This window comes from Lepisma saccharinum, chromosome 27, assembly GCF_977018435.1.
Source record: "Lepisma saccharinum chromosome 27, izLepSacc3.1, whole genome shotgun sequence".
NCBI lineage: Eukaryota > Metazoa > Arthropoda > Insecta > Zygentoma > Lepismatidae > Lepisma > Lepisma saccharinum.
The window spans coordinates 57,246,580-57,272,216 of record NC_139255.1 but is presented as its reverse complement, the minus strand read 5'-3'; the positions used below and the strand labels follow the sequence as shown (position 1 = coordinate 57,272,216).

The 25,637-nt window shown below is 36.7% G+C and overlaps 2 protein-coding genes across 6 annotated transcripts in view; one reads left to right on the top strand and one right to left on the bottom strand.

The window, feature by feature from the left end:
- Positions 1–19,221, top strand: part of Dyb (Dystrobrevin) — a 162,873-nt gene extending 143,652 nt beyond the window's left edge. For 4 of the 5 annotated variants that reach the window (XM_083113311.1, XM_083113310.1, XM_083113309.1 and 1 more), the window contains 5 exons: positions 1,677–1,724; positions 2,671–2,822; positions 6,431–6,502; positions 8,451–8,517; positions 19,086–19,221. In XM_083113311.1, the coding sequence (XP_082969437.1) occupies positions 1,677–1,724; positions 2,671–2,822; positions 6,431–6,502; positions 8,451–8,483 (305 nt within the window). In that variant the 3' untranslated portion in view covers positions 8,484–8,517; positions 19,086–19,221. The remainder of the gene's footprint in view (positions 1–1,676; positions 1,725–2,670; positions 2,823–6,430; positions 6,503–8,450; positions 8,518–19,085) is intronic. The other variant, XM_083113308.1, reaches the window with a different exon arrangement.
- A 5,839-nt stretch (positions 19,222–25,060) lies between these two features.
- Positions 25,061–25,618, bottom strand: LOC145980269 (uncharacterized). The gene has a single exon (XM_083113277.1). The coding sequence runs from the start codon at positions 25,616–25,618 to the stop codon at positions 25,061–25,063; it is 558 nt and encodes a 185-aa protein (XP_082969403.1).
- Between the last annotated feature and the right edge of the window lie 19 nt (positions 25,619–25,637).

Below are 25,637 nucleotides of genomic sequence, written 5' to 3'. Positions count from 1 at the left end.
TACTTATAATGTCACTACAATAATATTTTGACAAGAGACTTGTTGTAGTGATAATAATAATTTGTAATACAAATATGAAAACCATTATCATTTTATTTATGGAAACAATAATATGAGTTGCATGTTCTATCATACTCGTAAACTAAATAAGTGGATTAGTATGGAGTTCTGATACAAAATGTCTGGGTGAGTTGATTGAGAAAATAATGCTGTAGCAATATAGCATGCAATATAAGGAGAAAACAATACAGTAAAACCTCGTTAATCCAGACTAATGGGGGGATAAGTTGACAGGTTTAACGAAAGTAATATTATAAAAGTACAGTAGAAAGTGCATTAAAACTCCGTTTATAGCAACAAAACATATTTATTATGGTGTATTTAAAGGACATAAGGCGTATATACACTATACAGTACTGTAAAATGTAAATCAATACTGTACATACAATGCAGTACGTACGACGAACGCGATTGTTGACTTCTAGCCACATTTAAAACCTTGCATTCTGATTTTTTTTATTATTATTTATTAAGTGAAGTCCGGCTTATCGGGGTCCGATTAATGAGGTTTTACTGTATCTCACAATACTAGTTAAGTAAGTGCTGAAACTGATTCACAATCAATACTGCCATCATTAGCACTGTTGCATCTGTGCAATAGATACCACATTTTACATGAAATGGAATATATATTGTAATTCAGAGTTACAGTTTTAATCGCCTCTGCATCGACATCCTCTTCATTCTCTTGACCTTCCTGATGGTGCAGTGGTTGTGTTGTTAATCAAGGGGTCCCGGGTTCGATACCTGTGGAGGCATATAGTGGTTCGGATCCTACTTTAAACTGTAGGTCCAGTCCCGATTAGCCTTACTGTGCATAAAGTGGACTTAAAATACCCAATCAATCAATCCACATTATCTTTTGGTGGTACACATTCAGGATCTTTATCTGGATTGTTTACACTCTCTAACTTGTTATCTTCTCCAAAACGTAAATACTCAACAACTTTCCATAGCAGCCACCATCTTTGGTACTTACCATACTGTACACAAAACAACTTGTAGTAACCATACATTCCAATAACCTAAATGCCACTTACCATGTTTTACCCCCGAGCTCTTCAAATATAACTAGCTGCTGCAATTTTTTTATATGAAGTATAACATAGTTTGTGAAGAAAATTTGCAGCACCTGCTACAAATATACAAAACACAAGGGAGTTTGATTGCATACAATAATTATAACTGTTGATTGTTTTGTTTTAAAATGCTGCCTATATATGTACAGTTTCTTTGCATTTTTCCGCACAAAAAAATCTTGTCATTGGAAGAAAGGATGCATAAATGTGACAATGCCTCCCCCACACCCTGCTCATTATTAGCACTTAACAAAACTGATACGTCCATGATTTTGTGCTGTAAATTGTTACTTTGTAAGTTTTTGTCCTGAGCAACAAGAAAACCAATTTTGTTTCCATTCTCATTGTGTTTTTTGATTGAAATATTTGTTGTTTATTGTGCCCCCAACTTTTTTACAAGTTTAAGTGCACACATGTTCCATGACATATGTATTTGGACTGTTTTCATATGTATTTTTCAGTAGTGTGGAATGTATGATACATGTGTAGTGTAGTGCTAGTGTTAGTGTTGGAACTTCACTCCTCCTCTATTTTCAGAAGGCTCAGACCAAGAGGAGGGCGACACCAACATCAGAAAACCCCTAGGTAGGAGTTTTGAAATATTTATGTTGCATTTTATCATGTTCAAGCATGAATATAAGTGTGACTTTGTCGATTCTTTAATATTCTTTGTAAAATAAAATTGTTGATTTAGGATATGAATTAAGTGAAGTTCAGCTATAAAAATGTGGTGTGTAAGTAACTATCCCTTTTTTTTTAGCTGATCCTTGTTTTGCATGGTGATACCAACTGTTGATTTCTCACGTTGAAAAGTGCATAATCATCCTGTGAGAAACTGTGGTTTTACCCCTCAAATGGTCTAGACCATACTCACTTCTAAATTTGTGTACCAACTCGATATTTTTTAAATGAAAGAAAATTATATACAGTACACAACAGAGAGATATTAAAGTTTTATCATTATTGTGTAGTTAATGCATGATCTTCAATTTTTTAATTTTTTTTTTAATAATGATTTTCAAAATTCTTTGTTCAATGAGACTATCTGAGTTCTGAAAATTTGACCTAAAAACATAAATACAGGGTTATTAAAAAATAATGAGCAGATTACAAATCTTTACCGGGGGCACATGGTACAAAATACACCAGACATTGTAAGAATCAAATTTTTGTGCATGGAATATGAGCACCATGTGTGATGCAACAAACATCGAAACAGTAATCCATTTACACACGCTTCAAGTTGTCTACACCAACAGATTGCACAACCACTACAGTTCAACACTTCAGCTCATTGAGATTTACAGCTAGGACAATCGAGTGTCCTCTATGCATCTCTAGAGATAAAAATATTATTTTTTACAATGTGCCCACAGTAAAGATTTGTAATCTGCTCCTTCTTTTTGAATATTTATTTATATTTTTGTCACGGAATGAAATATTAATGGATAAAGACAACACGTGCCTTATCTAAACCTTTGAAAGTGTGCATTTATTTTCAAGTGATCTTACATCTCCCCTTTGCCCTCAGATTTTGAAACTGAGAACGAAGAGTCCGTCGCCGAAAGTCTCGACGGGAACGCCCTCTGGAGAGAAGAAATGCAGAAACGATACGAGCAGGAGTCTCAGTTCATAGCAGAGCTTCGAGCCAGGAATTTGGGAAACGGAGAGTTTGACGAAAAGGTAACAATCACATTTTGTAACTGATTATATTTATTTGACACAACATAATGTATTATTTTCTTGTAGTTTATGGTTATTACAAGCATAAGAAAACAGTTTTTTGTTGTGACGTTTCAGGAGAACACACGCTCCTTTCATCAGACATTTTATTTTCACTAAAGATACAGTTAAAACAATGGTTAGCAATTTTTTAAACAAAAAGAATCTGTTATATAATTGATGTTGTCAATGTTACATTGTTGTAATATAGCAACTTGAAATGATAAGTTGCAACATGCCTGAATTTTCTGGTTTTGAAGGTTTGTAGTTATGGTAGGAAACGTACATTGAAGGCAAGAAATTAAGGCCAGCCATGATTTCATTCTCACCCATTATTGGTAGACCTCAACTACATGACAACAAAAAGTTGTACTGCATTCTATCCTTGCCTCAATCTATTTTAAAATTTCAATGAATTCCTTTCCTTCCTTGATCAAGAACCAAATTTGGACTAAGAATACAGGACTTTTAATCACCTACAACATAATGTCTTATTTATAAGCATAAACAGCATATTTTTTAACTTAACTACTCCCTTTAGTAAATTTTCCATCTTATTTGGTCACCATTCCATCATTTCTCATTTGTTACCATTCATTACATTACTTTGTGCGTTGCAGATGGCATAGTGGTAACATCGTCACCTTGTAATCAATGCGTCCCGAGTTCAATACCTGGCAAAGGCATAGTGGTTCGGATCCCACTTCAAATAGCAAGTCCAGTCCTGATTTGCCTATCTGTGCATAAAGTGGACTTGCAACAATAACTTAATTCTTGTCTCTTTCCATCCTTTGGTATTTCAGGGTGTCTGTGTCTACCAGTCATGAAAGTCAAGAAATTATACTTTTGGTCAGGCACGGTTGGCTGTATAGCGCAAATGTGCAGTGAACCCCCAGTAATATACAAAATAAACAATAACTGAGATGATCATAAGCGTAGTGCCAAATTCTCTTAGTGAGAAGGAGAAACCGCGGGCCAGAGCCACTCAGCTCCCCTCTAGTTCCGTTTCGTGCAAAGTCTCCGCTGAACCTCCGCAAGGCAACCCCTACCATGCTAAAAGCATAGGACGGCTAGCAGAAGCTCGACGCGTACATATGGCGAAAATACATGCAGTCAGATACTCCAGGAAGGTTGTCGCGTCAAAACGGACATGCGCAGTTCGTAGTATCACCAGCGAGCTGGAGTGAACCACGCTCTTCTCTCTTCCAGTGTTGCACTATGTGTTTCAATTTGAATTCATTTGGCATTCTCTTTGTATTATTTACGCGTATATTTTACAAGATTTATTAGATTAATGAAGAGGGTGTAATATAGATGTAGAGGTGATCCCAAACGAAAGCTAGAAGTAAAGATGATGGGACAAATAAGATAAATATGATAGAAAACAACTTGCCTACACATTCAGAGTTTTCTTCTTTAAGATGTTAACACTTCAGATGGAAGGAGCCGAAAAGTAAAAAATAGCACGAGGACGAGGGGTCGCTTATCGGACAAGACTTAAACAACCTTTTGGTCTTCTTACGTCAGACTAAATGCTTTCGTTGACATGTTAGGCTTTTTAGGTTTAGTTGTCTTAGAATATATACACTGCAATTTTCGGGGCTTTACCGTGCTTGACCAAAAATGTAGTATTTACTCTTTTTCCAAGCCTAACCTAACAATGAAGGCATTTCGCAGTTACGTCAGAAGACAACCAAAAAGTTGTTTGGGTTTCGTGCGATCAGTTATACTCTAGCGCGAGAGGGTGTTCGAGGGGACGTGCGCGATTGACTTTGTTACGTGTCATTGTCTCCATACTTGTTAGTTTGTTTTGAAGTGCGTGGCTGGTGATTGAAATATATTTGGCGTGGTGATACGTTGAGTGGAGTGAGGTGGATTGTGTATTGGAAGGAGTGTAGTTGTTGCTGTGTGAGAAGTTAACATATTGCATAGAATAGAATCGAATCGCTTTGATTTAGCAATATACTTTCGAATAGTTATATAAGAATTATCTTGTAATCAAGGGGTCTTGTGTTCGATTACTGATACATACTCATTTTAGCAGGCAGAGATTTGTATTTTTAACTGTAGGTTCAGGATCCAGTTCCAATAATATAGTCTATTTGACAGTGGTGGGACCAGAAAAGAGTTGGCAAGAGTGGAAGAGGCAAAATTGAGGCGAGAATATTTTCTGAATTGAGATACCCCTTAATACAATACCATACGAAAATCTTAAATTAAAATGATCGCCCCCTACACACACACTCCTTGGTGCTGTCACTGTTATCTGAACATAAAGCAAATTAACTTTGTCAGTAATCTACCGGCCAAAATTTGATAATTTTCCCAGTACTATCTCTACGAACCAAAGCGTGTAGTGTCTCAAAAGGTTTAAATAAGTTCACTTTGCATAATTTTGGTGAACCCCCAGGAAAATTATGCACGAGCCACGCCTGCTTTTGGTCAAGAATTTTTGCTATCACAATGACTGATTGATTGATTTAGTTTATTTTACTACACTTTTCTTCCCCTTTGGTTAATCACAAAGTTGAGAATGAATGGTGGTAAGATGGATGAACAGACAATCATGAATATATAGGGACAACACGAGCGTCATGGAAGATTATACTCGCTGTGATTCCAGATGCCAGAGCCTTGCTAGTCTGCCAAATGCAGTACAGGATGCATTAATAGATAAAGCAAGACTAATTCTCTTGTGAAATACAGCTTCAGTTTTCATCTTTACTGGCCTTTTGGTAGGGGTTTTCATTAAATAACTATTTATTTTCTTAATCGCTAATTTCCAACTTTACCTAAGGATCGAATAAAAAGAAAGAAAAATTCATGAAAACTCAAGAATTTTGGGTTTGTTATTTTGGTATTTGGTATTTGGTATTTTGGTATTTGGTTCTAAATTGCAAATATTCAGTTCTTTATTAGCAGGGCCCGGATTTTGGTGACCTAAAAATCTTTGAAAAATGACCCAAAAATTCATACAAAACTCAATCTGCTTATTGAAAATAGTATATATATTCCAAGACAAACAATTTAACAATTTCTTCTTCACCTTTGGTGTGTTGTACGGACTGTGAATAAGAAACTCGACAATGTTGCATTTCGCGATTTTCAGACAGGCATTGTTGCGCTGGTAGTTCAACACAGAGTAAGTACCGCAAGATAACATTCAGACAAAACAGAAATTGTTGAACTTCTTATGTTTCAGCATGCAACGACACAAATTTTTTTTAAAAAATGACCTAAAAATGATGCAAAATTTTAAAAAAATGATGCAAAATTTTAAAAAAGACTGAAAAATAAAAAAAATGGTAAAAATTTATATTTCTTCAACCTGAGGAGGGTGTTCAGGATCTGTACTAGTTAGCAATGTCTACGTTGCACCAGTTAAAAGATGAAATGTCATCAAAATCCGGGCCCTGTTTATTAGTTATGGGATCTTGCAGTGAGATGGCTAGATCATTCATTGGTGGTCTCTCTCTTTTATGTTTTTCTTCTTGAAAATAGCAAACCAGTAAGTTGTGATAATTAATTCATTAGTAGTTATTATTTATTGACATTTTTTCCCCTGTTAGACTGGGGAGCTACTAAACCAGGAAAGACACGATGAAGAAGAAGATTCCGAGCTCTATGATCATGACCCTCACGTAAGTAAATCATTCGTGCCTTTTTTTTGTGCATGTGAAAGTTAATATCTTTTGATACCAGTGATAATGTGTAATTAAAACAAAAACATGAAATAGTAATGCAAGGAAGAACATGTGGCGCATTAGCAAATTGACTCTATTTTTTGTGCCCACTGTCTGAATCGAAAGACTTAATATCCTAAAATTGTACATTTGTTTATGTTGTGAAGAAAAAATGATGGTGATATTCAAATTCATGCTCTTAAGTTTATATTTTATTTATTTTTATCTTTTGTTTCACCCAATTCAATTCTTGATCATTTTGTTATAAATTCCTTTTTCTTATAATTTTATTGTAGTACTGTAAAACAATGTCAAAGACATCAAAGAAAAATTGTACTAGTTAAGTCGAGATTAATACATGCTTGAAATAAGTCTCACAATTTGATGGAAGATGTTGTCTTCCTTGTGGTTTGCATTGGGGCATATATTTTTTTTTATTCACTATTGAACATTACAAACAGCACATGCTTTTACAAGGGGTAACATTCCATACATGTTTTATTTGCACCATCATACCCAATTGAGTTGAAAGAAGAGGCCAGTAGTATGAAATTGATTCTGCAAAAACTATGCAATTCACAGTACCGGGTAGTTATAACTAAAGTTCCCTTACTTGGAGCCCTCTGAAGTCCATTTGAAACAACAGATTGTGGTGAAACTTGGTACAGAGGCTATGCAGACCATGGGGAACCAAATACCGACAAAAAAATGTTGGCTTAATTTTTGCCACTATGAGGAAATGTGGTGCGCCATTGCATGCGTCACTGTATGGTGTGGATTGCTGTGTGGTTTTTAATGCACACAGCTGTAAATTAAAAAAAAAATCTATGTACAATATTTTAAATGTTTGTAAATGCTCTTGCGAAGGTTGCTTCTTACTCTGTAGCTGGGGAATTCAACAGTTTTCCCCCAATGGCTTTCTTGTTTAAAACTAACCAAATGACCTTCGCCCCAGTGGGTGGGGGTAGGCCAGTTTTCATGGATGTATAAATACCTGGTTCTGTCTAGAACCAGGGACAGAGGTTTTTTAAGGTTGAGTTGAGCCCAGCATACAGTTTGAGAGGACAGAGTCACCAGTTGTTGCTCATGAGACCCAGTGTGGGAACCCCTGCATGATAAAACTTAATAGCAAATCCAGGGGTACTTATACCCATGCTCTGCAGCCTTGTACACCTGTCTTGAATCTTTTATGACATAATGTTGTATTATGTTACAATAATAATAGTTGAATATACATCGGAAAGATTTGATAAATTATTTAAAGTGTCCTTACATATCTTTTTGAAATAAATCTTTATACTTCAAAAAATATAAATTTTGAACATACTGTCATCAGATTCACAGGAATAGGATCAGAAAAGTTGCCAGAAGGGTGGATAAATATTAATAATGAAGGAGACACGAGGAGAAATTATTCTAAATTTCACGATCTGTGTCGCATTTTCAAGTTGAAGGAGAAAGATCGGTGTTACTTAGAGAAGAGGCACAGAATACTGACCGTAGCGTCTCTACGATCAGTGTTGCCAGAAACAGTTGATATACATAAAGGTTAGTAAATCAATGCAATTTAGATTTAACTTTATCAAACTGTACAAACTATACCAAGTTTCACTGCAATTTGTTCTGTCTGTCAGATAAGCTTCAGAGTAGGAGAAATTTAATTCTAACCACCCAGAACTAGTTTTTTCTGTCAACTCCATTGTGCCTGATGATGCAAGGAATACCATGGAACTGATTCTGCAAACTGTGTAAACTGGCTTCTTATTTCAATTCCATAAAATGTTCAATAGCGACTAAAAGTGTTTATAGTTAAGAAAGAATTAATTAAAACAGAATGAACGGTAAGTACATGAACACCAATGGCCAACATGCAGCACAACTTAACAGCAGTCCTTTGATGTTCCAGAGAACCAACGCTACTAGCAAGAGCGACTCCTGATGAACCAAACAATGAATCTGGAAAGAACAGTGGGGTAATAGTATTTCTCATCACTCCACCTGCCTTTTCTTGCAATTGATTTTTCTTTTCTTGTTACAGTCAAATGTGCAAGCGAGTCTGACTACACAGAGCACTGTTAAATAAGGGCTAGACACAGGCAAGGGCAATCTTGGGTACTTGATCTAGTTCTTAGAATTTACTATAAATATCACTCGCTTTAGAACCTCTTGTAGGGTAGTGGTTGTGGGTCTCCGCTTGCTTCTAGTCTCGGCTGTGGTTAACAGTTGCGGGATTAGCTACCTCTGTTGTGTATGTGCTGCCTCAACTAGTATATTGGACATCAGTACATATCCAACCTAACTCTAGTAATGTTATTTTTTAACTAACGCAACCAAAATGTATATAACGAAATGGAACGTGTTTTGTATCCACGCCCATTAATATCTGGGTCTGGCCCTGTGCAGATATGCATTGAACTTTGGTGTTGCATCACTTCTTCAAGCATTCAAACATTTTGTGCAAGAAGCATGATTAATACAAGTTGAGTTTTTGGATTTTTAACTAGGGCTGGCCACAAAATATGGATAATGAATATCCAGATTTCAAATTATCCAGTATCCATTTTGGATGCAACAGATAATCTGGATATCCAAATATTCAGATAATTTGGATATCCGGATAGAATCTGTGGGGCCATAACCCCACACCCCCTATATGCCTTCATGGCATGTTGCATAGCACAGGGGAGCACTTTACTTTTTTTATCCAGATAGAACAGATTTGATGAAGGACGTGTAGAAATCCATTCAGTAAAATACAAAAATGATGAATAAAAGAATATGTGGATAGCCCTTAAAATAGATAAATGATAAAACTGTCTGGATAATGCACACATTCGGATATCCGAGTATCCTGATAATCCAGACAATTCAGATATCTGGATAATCTGTACATCAGAATATCCAATATCCAGATACTTGAAATCCAGATAAAATTTTATTTGGATTTGGCCACTTTTAACCACTGTTTTAAATTTCTTTATACCTACATTTTGGAGACTGATCCTTTCTCCGTCCTCAGGGTAGTGTACTAATCTACAATAATCATTTGTTCATAGTTCCCGAACATGTGATGTGATTGGGGCAGGCTTCAATATGATATGATATAAAATAGGGATTGGCCGAAATGAAATTTTGGCCAATACCGATAAGTTCCGATATAAAATTTACTGAAACCGATCCAATAAAAAATTGCAAATGGTCCCTTAAGAACCGGCATGGATCATTAATCCCTTATTAAATGTGTGATTTGAGGTGACTTCAATGCAAAAGAAGATACATATTTAGACATTTACTTTTTTAAAAACTAGGGCATGGAGATTATCCATAAAAATTATAACAAAATGGCAAAATTTTGCACTAAGATATACAGTGAAACCCCAATTTTACATTCCTCGGTTTTACATTTTCCCGCATTATACATTCAATATTCATGGTCCCAATAGAGCAAAATGTTATAAAATTTTCCTCGATTTTAAGTTTTTTCAGCTTGGTCTCTGGGAAAACGTAAAATCGAGGTTCCAGTGTAAATAATTGTAATATATATAAATATATATAAAGTAGGAATGGGCCGATATGAAATTTTGGCCAATACCGATAAAGTAACAATATAAAATTTACCGATCCGATATAAAATTAGAAATCGTCCTTGAAGAACCTGAAAGGATCATTGACCTCCTTAATAAATGTGTGTTTCAAGGTGACTGCAGTGAAAAAGAAATTGCATATTTAGACCTTTACTTTTTTAGAAATTAGGGCATGGAGATTATCCATAAAAATTACAACAAAATGGCAGAATTTTGCACTAAATTATCAGATATTTATCAATATATCGGATCGGTAAAATAATCGGTAGATACACATATTTTTGGTAAATAAAAAATTAAAATTTCGGTATGAAAACAGAGTCAATTTCGGGTTCAAAAGTGGTAAATAAAATGAAATTTCGTTGTTATAGCGGTGAAAAAGTGCCACATAAAATTACATTTTGGTTTTAAAAAATGTGAATATAATCCCAAATTTGATTTAAAAACTGCACTATTACACAAAATAAACATATCCCTTCTAATAGCACATTAAATCATTACCAGAATATTAAGTTTATTCCTGTATAAAGGAGTCCATTTTAGCTTCTCAAATATTTACGGCAGAATTAATCAATTTTCCGTGAATTGCATAACTCTCAGGATACTTCAGACTTCAGAAAGTGTCTCGTCGGTATATAAATGGTAAATTTCGTGTTTAAGAGTCTATTTCGCATTTTGCAGTTCATTTCGTGACAAAACAGGGTAGGAAAATGCACCTCACACCTTTCAGAAACATGAAAAATTAACATTAAAATGTGTTATTTCACATTTCGTGTTTTCGTCAAAAATGAAATATGCATGCCTCTAATAATCGGTAATTTTACCGATAAACCGATATGCCTGTATCAGCAGAAACCAATAGAGTACTGATTAATCGGTCCCATCCCTAATATAAAGCTAGGGCCTAGGAGGATTATTTTTTTGCAGCCGAGGCTTCACCTCATATGGCAGTCAAGTCAAGACCTGTTTTTAAGTGTAAAAGGTCAGGGAGGATTATATTTGAAGTCCTCCAACTTCTAACTTTTCTGACATGGTGTTCCGTGTTTGGGAACTACGAACAAATGATAATTAGAGACAGAATCATTCTCCAAAATGTAGGTAAACAGTGGTTAAATGTCCAAAAACTCGACTTGAATGAATCACCACTCATCAGCTACAAAGAAGCATGGTTACTAAGTTCAAGGAGTTTTTGAAATTATTAGAAATTGCATGATTGAATCTTGAACTGTTACGTTGTGCTCTTTACAGGAAGCAAACAATTTCTTCCTGACATGGAACTAAAGTGCTTGAAAATGTTCTTTAATATCCATAAGTTAAATGTTCTTGCTGGTCCCTAGTCTGATGCATTATCCGTTACACTAAAAGTTCAGCATTTTCTGATGTTTGGTACCTGTTTTTCTTCCCACACTTCATATTGCACATCTTTGTCAAAATTATGCAGCAAATTCGTGCTTGGAATCCCTGGCTTTCTGACAATACTGTGAATCTTGCTGCATGTAGCATCATCATATCTCACCAGCATTTTGCCATTTTACAACCATGGAATTAAAGATTTTGTGCCTGTTATGTGGAAAGGGTTAAGATGGATGAAACTCGACCATGCTATATGTGTTTGTTAGGTACCTGGACACCACAATGTAGGGACTGTCTTTTTGTCTCGAGCGATTTGAGCAAAGCTTGTATGTGTGGGAAAAGCCACAGAAATTGCATGTAATTAACACTTGTGTTTGTTTTTTAAGTCCACTTGTGCACAATAAAGCTAACTGGGACTGGACCTACAGTTTAAAGTGGGATTGGAACCACCATGTGCCTCCACTGGGTATCAAACCTGGGACCCCTTGATTACAAAGGTGACAACATTTCCACTATGCCATCGGGAAGACCTATGTAATTAAGATATTCCCTCCACAGCAATATTTAATGCTGTAAATGCAGTGAACGTACAGTTTTGAAAAATGGACCCAAATTAGGTTTATAAAAATATTGTAAATGTACATGATCATATATTTTTTAAAATTCGCTTAATCATACAGTTAAAAAGCAGAATGCATTTTTCCATACTGTGGTGGATGTATGATTACATACGTAACTCCTATTTAGCATAAACATATTCAGTGGTGGTGGTTAGGGGGCAGATACTCCCCCTCCTCACTTTTGCCCCCACCCAATGCTAGACCTTGACTACCAAGGGAAAGTAAACTGTCCTTGCACCCCTTCTCTCCCCCAGTTTTGGAACCCAATCGCCGCCACTGCTTACATCGAAGCCACTTGTATGTGACAACAATTAACCACCACTCACAAGTCTAAGAGTAAAAACAGATTCATAATTTTCCTTATGAGTGTTCTCCAATATGCAAAATTCGCTACAAGATAAATTTTAGTAGGTATATTATACAGCGTGTTTAAAAAGTCTCACAACCCAAACTTTCATGGCTTGTAACATGAAAACCGCAGGAGATATTTACACTGAGTTTTCTGCATTACAAAGCCTCGTCCATTGAAATATTTTTCAATGCTTATCATTATCAGTTTGCTTCATGCAGAAAATTCTATAAATTAATAAATGGCAGAAGTCAGTGTTAAAATTTTTCCAGAGTACAACTTTGGGGTGAGAAAAATATGCAAGAAATTATTGAAGGGTCATATTTAGATGTCTGATGTCGTGTTAATCTGTTATGTGCAGCATTTGATGAATTTGGGAGAGGCAGTTAGGTTCAACTTAGCTGGTGAAACAAGCAGGTCGAAATTTCTTACCCAAAAGGGGCATCCTGGAAAAACTAATGCTGACTTCTGCTGTTTATTAATTTATAGAATTTTATGTATGGAGTAAAGTGATAATGTTAAACATTGAAAAATATCTCGATGGATGAGGCTTTGTAATGCAGAAAACCCAGTGTAAATATTACATGTTACAAGTCATCAAAGTTTGGGTTGTGAGACTTTTGAAACACTCTGTATAAAAATTATTACAGTTAACGTGTTCCAGTTTCCGTACTTCAGGGATACACAAAGAAATGCAGTCACGTAACCAGAGAAGTAGAAACTTAAAATTTCCACATTATATGCAGCTCACATGTGTTTCACATTCGTAACAGAAAAAGTTTGTTACTTGTAGTATGCAACTTTTTTGGACCATTAGGATAGTTCTTTGTAATCACATTCCTGCATTGCTACCCCATTGGTCGAGCAAATTGAATGATCGACTCACAATATTTTCATGGAAAGTGCGGAAGTAAAGTTGTGGACTCAGCATGGATGTTTACTTGTGAGCATCCCTTTATTGTCCCCATCATTGTAATTTGCCCAAAGTAACAGGAAAGCAGTGTAAAATAAAAACAAAGATTGTTACTACATTTTCAGGGTTCTCACTGACATGAAAATCTTGGAAAAGTCCAGGCGAGCATTTCTATGGAATATGAATTTTTCATATATTTATAAACACTACACTGCTGCAACAATGTGCAAAAAAATACATAACAGTATAGCTTTTATTGTAATTTGAAGTTAGTTGAAACACTATGGAATGGTGTGGAAATTCATGAAAAAAATCAGGGAATTTGTTTTGCCAGTTTGAGTGTTAAGTTATTGCCAATTTGTACCCATCTGAAGTATTCTGTAACAATGTAAATTGCATCCACATGCAAATCTTTCATGTTCTTAAAAAAATGTAATTTCGTGTATAGTTAATGGTATTGGTACTCTCTTTCGTAAATAAGATTTTCATTGATGAAGTAGGGAAATAAGTAAATATTCACATGGTACCAAAGCAACATCGCAACTACAGCAATGGTAAGTAAGTATGAGCACTAGCGTGCCCAGGATTTTCGAAAAGGAGGGGTTATGTACACTTTTTGTGGTAGTCTGCTCTCATTTTGCCATCTTTTCCAACCTTTTGACGTTCTTTTTTTTAGGAATACTGGGCCAAAGGGGGGGGGGTTATAAACCCCACCAATCCCCTCCCCCCTTGGGCATGCCACTGAGTATGGGTATTCTGAAGTGAATGCACACTGTGTATGTATGAGTACATATGTACACAGTGAACGCTTGTGCTTAAACCACTTACAATGCAGAAAAACATAAAATTGTGTAGGATATTGCCATAAGACACCAACAAGCTTTAATGGCTTGTACAGAATATGAAGGCAAATAATTTTCTGTTGCAAGATTTTCTCAGTGAGGCCCTTTTTGAACAGTAAAGGCCCTCGAAAACTCTAAGTTTTGCACTGCAGGTACGCAGACTTCGTTTTGTGCCAGCTAGCAGACTAAAAGTAAGAGCATGTGTTGGAAACAGTATCTGGGACACCACCATGGTGGACAGGTGTTCACATTCCAAAAGCTTTGATTGGTTGCACAATCTGTGGTGTACTAAGGCATTTAGGAAGATTTCAGCCAGAAGCGGCATCCAACACATGTCGCTTGGGAACGAGCCAATCAACGTTTCACATGGCATGACATGCTGCACAAGCCTGCGTTTCATTGGTGAAATCCTCAAACAACATGTGTCAGGTATCAAAAGAAACAACCCAGTGGCAACATGAATTTGCTCTATAAGGTTGCTTTTGTGTGTGTGTGTGTGTGTGTGTGTGTGTGTGTGTACTAGGGATGACCAAATCTATACTAGTGTCCAAAATTAAAGCAACAAACAGAAATCCTTTCCTAGTGTGATTTTTTTTTTTTTTTTTTTTATAAATTTGCCAAGTTTAACCTGTTGCTATCGTGATTTTTTTGTTGATAAATCCTGGCACATAAGGTTAGTTTATTTTCTATCTTAAACCAGTTGTCTATGACATCATAAATATTACTATCACCTGATCGTATTATGTGGTCAAATGGACACACGGGAAAGAATTTCCGTTTGTTGCTTTAATTTTGGACATTACTATAGATAACATTTTATTTGGATATCAGATAATTTTCTATCTGGATTTCAAATATCCAGATTATCTGGATATCCAAATTGTCTGGATTATCTAGACATTCAGATTACCTGAAATGTGCAGATATCTGAATATGTGTATTTCCCGGACAGTTTTATTGTGTATCCGTTTTACAGGCTATCCACATATTCTTATATCCATCATTTTCGTATTTCTCTGTACAGATTTTCTACAAATTCTTTATCAAATCTCTTCTATCCAGGTATCCATACTATCTGAATAGTCAAATATTTAGATTATCCAGATTTTCTGGCCACCCTAGTGTGACCTCACAGCTTTGAAATAAGTCCTCAACAAGCAAAACATTAGTAAGAAAAATTACTCACCTTGATGTACTCTGCACATTGTGAAGATTTTTTGATATGGTATGGTGACACTGTATGTACTAATATATATATTCTGAATTAGTGATGCATGCCTATGTACAAGCTGAGGATAATGCTGTAGATAATAGATTCCACAAGGGCATTCTGGAAGTTTAGTGTTGTATTGGTTTGGGCTTGTGATGGACTGACTGCTTTGTCTAGGGAACTCCAGCTTACATTGCTGCATTTGTATTGATGCTGGTGCTTACTTGGGGATTGTTTCATTCTTGTTATGTACATATACAGGATGGCGCATATTGTATCTACCAATACAGGTTTTAGTATTTACAGGGCATCTCTCCCAGCGGGGGAGAACCGGGATTTTTTCCACCTGTTCAAGCAGCTCCGGCACCCACCCAGCATTGTATAAAGTGGGTACCTGGAGGAAACTCTGGGGGATAGGCAGCCAGGAGCACTTTACTTTTACAATATCATTTGGCAACCCTGTCAGAACACAGATGCGCAGAAGTATCCCATGCTTAGGCAGCTGCAAGTCTTGCAATCAGTCTGCCATGGAATGTTCACCTGCTCAGACACGAATCGTGGCAGTGGGCACGTTCATCTGAACAGTTTCCATTCAGGAGACCCAGCAGGCACTGCACTGAGAAGCATCAGGATGCCAGCGCCTCCTCCGACCTGGAGACTGTTTCTGCATGCTGCCTTTAGCTTTCTATTGTCTGACTCGTCGTCTCATTTTGGGACACACTGGCACGGGTTGATAGCAACCCTCATTAAATAGTCTTCACAATGCCAATTACATATCCTGAATGAAACCCCTTTGGATGAACGTGCCCACTGCCACATTCGTGTCTGAACAGGTGAACATTCCATGGCAGACTGATTGCAAGACTTGCAGCTGCCTAAGCATGGGATACTTCTGCGCATCTGTGTTCTGACAGGGTTGCCAACTGATATTGGTGGATACAATATACAACACCCTGTACATACTACTTGATAATATTCTGATAAAGTAAGTTATTCTCTTGACATATCACTTCTGTATATAACCCTTTGATTACTGGTGAGTGTATAGCTTTCTTGAATATATTCCGGTCTAATTTTTTTTTACCTAATTGTAAATGAAAGAAGCGAGGTTTTTATTTTGACTGGTTAGTTTTAAGTTTTATACACGCAGGTCACAAATAATGCTCTTTTCTAGCAAAATTACACAGATTAAATTATATTTTGCAATAGGCAACTTATTTTTTTTTTAAACAAAATTAATAAAATCTCTCAGGATTGAAATAATTATATTAAGTTTTTACCATTACGATTTATTTTCACATAACAATTATGATCTTGTCCCCTCCAGTACAACCACTCGCTCCAACTACACAGAACATCACCTGCACAATACTAAAACCACGTTTACCATTCACATTACGAATAAACTCTTGTTTTGTGCTTTGTCACATTTTATGCTGTTATTTATGTTAACAAGAAAATTCAGAATGTTGTAAATTAAGTGGTACTGTCTATGCTTCTTATCATCAAATTATTCATTTTTTTGGAAAATCAGTATTTTTTCTTAAGCATTTATCCATGTATTATATATTTTCTTATCTCAAATGATTGTAATTGTTAGAAAAGAACTATTTTTTATAACCTTTGTGTTTAAAACTTCATTATTGTGAAAACAAACTTATTTTGAAGGTGTTAGTATTAATAGTGCAAATTCAGTATTTATATAAACTAAGGATTACACAGATTAATCGGTACACTATCAGCTGATATACCATGCCAGTTTATCATTATAATTACCAGTAATTTTATGAATCTTACATTGTAACTTAGTGAAAAATTCTGCCTTTTGTTATTATTTATATAATAGTTGTGTAAAGCAAATGTCCGAGTACAAAATTTAATTTTGAAATCAAAATCTAGTGAAATTATTAAATGAACGATTTAGAGTATCATGCAACATTGGTAGTTTCATACCAGATCTGTAGAATATTGCTTTACATGTAATATTCATGACTAAGAATTAGTGGTTAGATCTCTTTGCTTGCTCAATATTTCACTGTAGTACATATACATAGTCTTGAATTCTTAGCTCTTGAAAAAGGAGTTGACTTCCATGGTAAAGTGGTTAGCACAGCATGCTATGACACCAGGAGTTCCGGTTCGAATCAGCCTGGGAATGAGTGTTCCTTTGTCAATTTCATCGTATCATCACTCATCCTCATCACAATTACCCAAAAGTGCAGAAAAGCAACACTACATAACAAAAATCAAAACTTTTAAAAAAGATACATGTGTAAAACATTGAAATGTCGAGCAAAGTAGAGAAATTCAGTCACTAAACATAACAATTATTTTTCATAATTGGGAAAAGAGAGACATGGTAGTATATAAATACGGAGAAACTAGTACTCACTTTTTTTCCGCGAAGCTGTTTTTTTCTTTTTCGATTAATTTCAGTGGCCACTGCCACCATCCTTGCTGGAATTTACTGTACTGTTGCTTGGTGTGCGTCTTTTGTTTGTAGTTCTCTGGCTGCCGCTAGGTGTGCTGTTGTTAACTGTGCGTCTGTGTCGTCTGCTATTTCCGGGCGATAACTGTTGTAGTAGGGGAATCCAAGTGTGGTGGTGCGCTTGCCAGCTATCGATGTTTAGCTCGTGTGGGAAGTGCATTATGGCGTGCCTTTCCTTGATTTTGGTGTCCACAAGCGTGTGGGCAGTGTGTTTGACTCGAACCTTTTGAATTTTATGGCTATTGTATTTGATATGTTTAGCAAGACCAGTAGTGGGTTGGGCTTTTTTCGCATCTGCTAGGTGCTGTTGGATTCTTTCATTGACAGATCTGACGGACCTGCCGATGTAATTTGCCTTGCATTTACACTCTGCATCGTATACACCTGGGTTATCAAGGGGGGAGAAAAAGTACCCTTTGTGTTTGTTCAGTTTATCAGCTATTTTGGAATTGGGTTTGTGCGCTACTCGGATGTCATATGGGAGAAGGACTTTGGATATGTAGTTGGAGGTGGTGGGATGGTAGGGGAAGGCAAACCATTTATATTGGCCGCTGGAGGTTGATGTGGCTGGGTTGTTTGCGGATGGGTTGATTACAGAAAACCAACTACAAACAAAAGACGCACGCCAAGCAACAGTACAGCAAGTTCCAACGAGGATGGTGGCAGTGGCCACTGCAAGAAAGAAAGAAAGAAAAAAAACAGAAAAAAAACTGTGGTTCGATGGACAATCTGCAATGATTTATCGTTATCAGGAAGGTTTTATCTCTTTTAGTCTTATTGTTTCACAACTTCCACTTTAGTAAACTATATTTTGGAGGTTACTGTTTAAGGAGTAAATCTGGTTTAAAACATTATAATTTAAGTTGGGACAATATGTAATTTGAAAAGATTCTCTCGGGCTATTGACCAGGTGAGTTGTGGAAAAGATTCCAAGCTTTCAAGAGCTAACGTAGCTCTCATCTTCAGAGTAGGAGAGGAGACTGACGTTAACTATTGAAAATTTGGAATCTTTTCCACAACTCACCTGGTCGACATTTTTCATCATTTGTCACCAGGAAAGCTTCCAAGACTTACTTCAATACACAATTTATTAAGAATAGATAGTGTCAGGTATTCTGTATGAAAGTACCCTTGGAAACTGCATGAAAGTTTTGTTTTTTACCATTCATTTGTTTCTTTCAGGCATTGAGGCGGAGGCCGAGTGGATTGCAGACAGACGAGGAAAGCTACACAAGGACAGATGATGACGAATCATATATTAAAACTGACGATGACGAAGGAGGAGGAACCGACTGGGAAGAGGCAATGAAGAGGTGGGTGAATCGATAAACAGGAGAATCTTTTGTAGTGACCATTGTGCAGCCAAACCTATATAAAAAGACTGCATTATGTTCAGATTCTTGCAAATGCTGACATGTACTATATGCAGAGTTTATTAATGTATGTCCATTGTAGTGTTATTAAATTTAGATCGTGGAAGATGTAGGAGTGCAAGAAAAAGTAAGTGCGCATTGTTCAAATGGGCTTACAAATGCCATAGCGACAGAACAACCTGAGCTGTTTTCCAAGCAACAAATGTTATGGTATCCAGTTGTCCGAGGCCTTGGGGGTAGAAGACTGTGCGGCACTTGCCGAAGCGTTGTGATGTTTCGTAAGAGTTTGCCGGAAAATCATAGGGCGGTAGATGTATTTAGCATGCTAGTGGACAAGGGGCCAAGTTCATAGCAGTCATTTTTTTCTGTAGGTGTAAGAAAAATGCTGCACGACTAACGCTGAAATTTAAGTATCAAAAGTTATGTGAAAATTGTTTCTGATCCAGGAATTGAACCTCCATCTTTCTTATTCTGCATCAGTGATCTACTGTTGAGCTACCACATCAGCCTCTGCAAATTCTCATTGCTGTTGCTTTTGAAGATACTGAACATCAGTGTCATCTGCCCACAACTGAGGGAACTAGTTCAAACATAACTAACCATATGAATAACTTGCAGCATACACAGGGTGTCTAGCAGTTAAGAAAAAGTGAAGAAATCAACAAGTCAATAAAACGGCAAGAAATTATACTTTTCGTCAAGAATTTTTGCTATGCTATCACAATGACTGATTTAGTCATTGTGCCCCTTTTGGCTAATAACAAATATGAATGGTGGTATGATATCTCTGGTAAATGATATGTAAAGCAAAAACAAATTCCGAGTTAACTCTGATTAATCAGGCAAGTGGTTAAGGATTAAATCTGGTTTAAAACATATTATAATTTAATTTAATAACACATATGAATGGTGGTATGATAAAATGGATGAAGGGAGAATCACAAAAATATAAGGACAACACGAGCATCACATAAGATTATACTAGCTAAGAGTCCAGATGTCAGAGCCTTGTTAGTCTGCCAAATGCAGTCCATGATGCATTAATAGATTGACGAAAAAAGGTCAAGAAAAAGTCAGGAATTGTATTTGTTATTTTGGTAGACACCCTGATAGAATACCATCAGGTTGACCCACATTTTCAACTTTTCTTGGTAGGTTTTGTGCCATACACAATTTCAGTTTAATTTTAAACTGAATTCTTCATAGCCTTTTCACTGGGTAAGGTGTTCAATTTCTGTAGGCTCTTGTTCAAAAGGTTCTATTTTTTTCTAACTCCGTAGTCTGCAAGCTTCATTAAAGCCTCTTTTAACAGTAACTTCCTCTCTTCCTAGCTGCACCAAATAGTTTGCATGGACTACTGGTATAGAAAGCCAGATAACAGTGGCAAGAGGGTTTGATGTTGAGCATGCATCCCATCGCTTGGTGGGAACTGTTGTCTCACGGTGTTTAGTTCAGTCGCAGGGCCTGAAGGTCATACGATCAATGGTCAGTTATATCTTTCTTGGTAAAATCATCTGATATGGCACGAAACCCATTAAAAACTTAGGTCCGAGCTTTCGACCCTTTCTCAGGGTCGTCATCAGGGAGGAAAAGGTGGGGATGGAAGAAAGAAATTGAAGTTCGACATTATGATCCTCCGTCATTGTTTCAATAACATTTGAACAGTGTGAATATCAAATAATTTTGCCAACCTTTGTGGTGATCGTACAGGGTGTCTACCAAAATAACAAATCCGAAATTATGGCCTTTTTCTTAACATTTATTTAATTGCCCCCTACTTAAGTATAGTTGGTTGGAAATTAAGAAATATGTATTTTTATTCATTGAAAACCCCCTAACACAAGGCTTTAACAAGAGACTTAGACTTGCTTTAATTTATTAATGCTTCAGAATTCATCCTGGATGGTGAATTCTTACATTATTTTATTTAATATTTTTACAAAACTTCACGCATACAAGAATGTGATTCTTAAGAAACGAAGTGAACAAATCTTAACCACAATTTTAGATTTCCAAATATTCGATTTTATCAAATCCCAGTAGAGGTATATATCAATGTAAATTCGCTATACTTTAAAAAAAAAATAGCAAAAATTCTTGACCACAAGCATAATTTGACTTTTTGTTGACCTACCTGTTGATTTCTTGCCTTTTTCACAGCACCTTATGACAGCAAGGGTCCCAGGTTTGAATCCCTGCCTAGACATGGCAATTCTTTGCGAGTGCCCTTATCATCCTCATGATTAGCCGAAAGTGGCAGAAGAGCGAAATAAAATAAACGAAATCTATCAATCAAATATTTTTTTTGCTTGAAGATGTGGGCCAAGCAAATCTTTTGACACCATTTGGTAGCCCACCCACATCAAGAAGTTTCTTACTGCCACTGTCTAAATGTCCCTTTAAGAACAAAATAAAAAACTTTCAAAGGCTGAGGAAAACATTTAAAGTAAATATTAAATTTACTAAATGCTAGCTAAAATTAATACTAAAAATGAACAAAAAAAATGAACATTTGGCAGCCAATTAAAAATTTTAAAACAATCTTATAGAACAATGAGAGTTGTAATACTAGTAATAAGTGCTTTACCCATGTTTTATGAAACGCCACTATGATTTCTCTGCAAACTCTTTAAAGAATAATAGTCTAGTCTTATAACTCAGTAGGTGAACAGGGTTAATTTTATTTTTTATTTTTAGATTCCTTGTTTTAAATGTCTGTATCATGGTTTCCTGTTAACTAAAATAATATATGATGAAATTTATCTACAAGCATGTTGCTGGTAGTCAAACGAGACAGTTGCTAATTTGGCAAACATTTTTCTGAGGTACAGAACATTAATCGTTAAAGCTATTGCATAGCTGCGAGAAGTAGTCAGGCTGTTTTTGATGAATCAAAGGTTAGTGAGTTCATTTCAAAGCATCAGCAATAGCACGGCTCTTTTACCAGGTATGTGTGCTCTTGCAGTTTCATTAAAGTAGGAAATTATTATTTTTAAATGAATTATGTTAAATTAGTGACTAGGGAGAGAGTAAGAGCAGCTGAAGCATTGTGCTGAAAACACCACTTACATTTGAGTGGCTGGAGGTATGCCTTCATAGCAAGATGATATTGTTTAGGTTAGAAGCAAGTTCCTTTGCAGATAATGATCATTATTCAAGCTCCTGTTTAGCAGAGTGGCTAGCACTCTTGCCTTAGATGCAAGCAGTCCTGGGTTCATTCCTCGGTGGGAGCTCTCCAACCTCAGTGTCACGTGTCTCAGCAGGGGTGGGCGATCTATGACCGGGTTATGCTACTTATTTGTAGCTCCCAAATTTTCTTACAATGGTGGGTGGCCACCAAGTTCCATACACATGCCGAAATCTCAGGAAAAGTTGTTACCCTTCTCTCCAGGAAAATCGGAACCTGCGCACGTCCTCTAGCCGGAACCCAAAGCTTGCACCTTAGACCGCATGGCCGTGGTGTGGAACTAAAAGTAGTAGTAATGGGATTTAATCTCAAGAGCCATCAAAAAAGAGATGTTGGGATATGAAACACTCATCTGTGGAGTTTACTCAAATCTTTTTACAGTCTGCAAAGATGATCAGAACCACCATAACAAAAAGTTCAATTAGCAAGTTAAAACAATGTGCATTTTTGTGTTTCATGTGCCATAGTCATATTTTGACCAGTCAAAACCTTTCTAATAAAAGATCTGCTTTCTATACAGTAGAATTTCACTTGCAGACTTTAATACTACATTTCATCTGTGTACTTTATCTTTAATAAAAATTCACCATGTCATGAAGGCACATTTAGGGGATGTGGGGGTAGAGAGAGTCACATATTCTCAATCTTCAGTTATTTGATGGGAGGTAACGTGATAGACACCACCCTCCGGCAAGGCAACGTTTGCTTCCCCCCCCCCAGTACCCATTTATTTGAGGCTGGGCAAAACACACACACTTTATGCATGGACAAAGTCAAAAAAATTCCAGGAATCGGACCTAGGAAGTCAGACACCCCTGCCATAAGACCACCACAGCTCAGTACTTTTATTAGTGAATTATTATTACTATCCATTTTACTATACTTCTGTTTTGTACAGTAAACCATTGCTTTAAGGCTGAAGAAGTATATATTCTGTACAAATTCAGCTATCATGTACACTTCCAAGTAGATAATTTTCAGCTTTTATCACCTTGCTATGCAGGTATGGTACTCTCATGATAGTTCTATAGTGTAGATGGAGATTGTGTAATCATCACCATGCTTCCAACTGCTCTCACTTTCTCAAGCATTTTGCATACATGCATGTAGATAAATAGATGCAAAAGAAACTACCAAGTGGACCACAAATAATTAGATAATGTGTTTGAGGTTGTATCTTTGCATTAAATTGCTTCTGTGTCCAGCAGGGCCTGTAGAATATTTACAAACATGTTTAACATAAGTGGAAACTCATTCTTCACTGTGCTTCTGGACTTTGAACTATAATCTGGACTACAGTCACTAGAAAATTAAGCAGTCAGAACTTATATTCCACATTGTATATTACTAGAGACAGTTTGTGCATTAAAAAATAGTGCATGTGAAGTTTGCCAACTTTATTTTTGTAAATTAGTAGTAACTTGTGACAGCTGTAGATAAATCCACTGTTTCACACTGAAGAGTGAGTTACATATAATTCATAAAATGACTTTTTTTTTAAAAGAAAAAAAAAGATAATATACATTCCATATGAACATTCCACAATCATTTTAACCAATCCAATGTAAAAGTTGGTAGAAGAGTGATTTTCAATGAGGCATGTACATAATATTAAACACACAGAATTAGTAAATTTGTTCATTCTAGGATCATATTATATACACTAATTCACATTTAGAAATCTGAAGTTTAATTTTTTCTTGCCAGCTCCACCATAATACCAATAAGTTTTTTTTAAAAAATTCTAATATTTCATCACTTCCCAGTACATGAACACGTTTTCTCGGGATATCAACCAGGTGATTTCTGGATTGACTTCCAAGAGACTTCACTCTCATCTTCAGGGATTGAAGTGCAGAGAAGAGTTAGGGTATGGTGTAGGTGGTGGGCCAATCAGATGCCGTCTCTACAATGTCTGTGCTCCCAGTCAACTATCCCTAACCAGGCTGGGCCCAGTTCTAGTCTCGTGTCCAGGTTTTCCTTTTCCCTTTGTATGACTTATTGATGGTCTTGGTGGTTGTGAAGTTGATTCTATGCCCATCTTGGATAGAATGTTCTGCTAACCCCAATTTTTCTGGATGAAATATCTTTATGTAGCTGGCATGTTCTTTGCAGCATTGTTCGATTGTCCTCCCTGTTTGCCCGATATAGGCTTTACTGCAGGTACAGAGGATATGGTAATCCCCCGGGTATTTTCTGTCCTAGGTCATCTTTAGGGTTTTGTAGTTGGCTGCTGACTTTCCGTTTTGGTTTGTGGATCGTCTTAATGTTGTGCTTTGCAAGAATGTGGCTGATGACAGCAGAGAGGTTTCCAGTGTATGGGATGATGGCTATCTTCTTCTCTTCTTGGTTGTCTGGAGGTTCCAGGTTTCTTTGTTTGTTGGTTGGTCTTGTTGTGTATTACTCGCTCTAGTGTCTTGTTGATGATGCTTTCCGTGCATCCATTCCGTCTGAAAGCTGTGCGCAGGTGTCTTATTTCATCTTCAAGGTGCTCTGTGTCGCTGATGGAGATGGCCCGGGAAAACAACGTACAGAGTATGGTTGACCGCTGGGCTGGATGGTGAAAGTGTGAGTAGGTTTTCTGTATACATTGTGTCCTAAGCTCCCGTCCAGTTTGCGTGTGATAAGGATGTCCAGGAACGGAAGGCCATGGTGAATCTGATGTTTGGGTGCTGGTTGTTGAGATGGTCCAGGAACGTCTGTAGCGCTGCTTCACCGTGTGGCCAGATGACAAAGGTGTTGTCTACATATCTGTAAAATTCAGTAGGTTTCTGTGGAGTTGAACTAAGTGCCTCATGTTCGAAGTTCTCCATGAAGAAATTGGCTATTGCCACTCCTTCTGTCTGTCCGTAGTATGTGGCCTTGTAGCTGAAGTCTGTTGAAATCAGGGTGTGTTTGAAGAGGCTGATGATGTCTGGTGCAAAGTGTTGCTCTAACAGTTTCAAGGAATCTTGAAGAGGCACTCTGGTGAAAAGCGATACTACGTCGAAGCTAACTAGAAGGTCGCCAGGAGAAGTTCTGATGTTCTGCATGGTCTTGATGAAGTCCAATGAATTCTTGACATGGTTTGGCACTTGCCCGTCAGAAGTTGGACTGTACGGGTTTCCCAAAATACACAAAGCTGCTGTACCATTAAGACCTATCATCAGTGCCATTGGATGCCCTACCTACAGA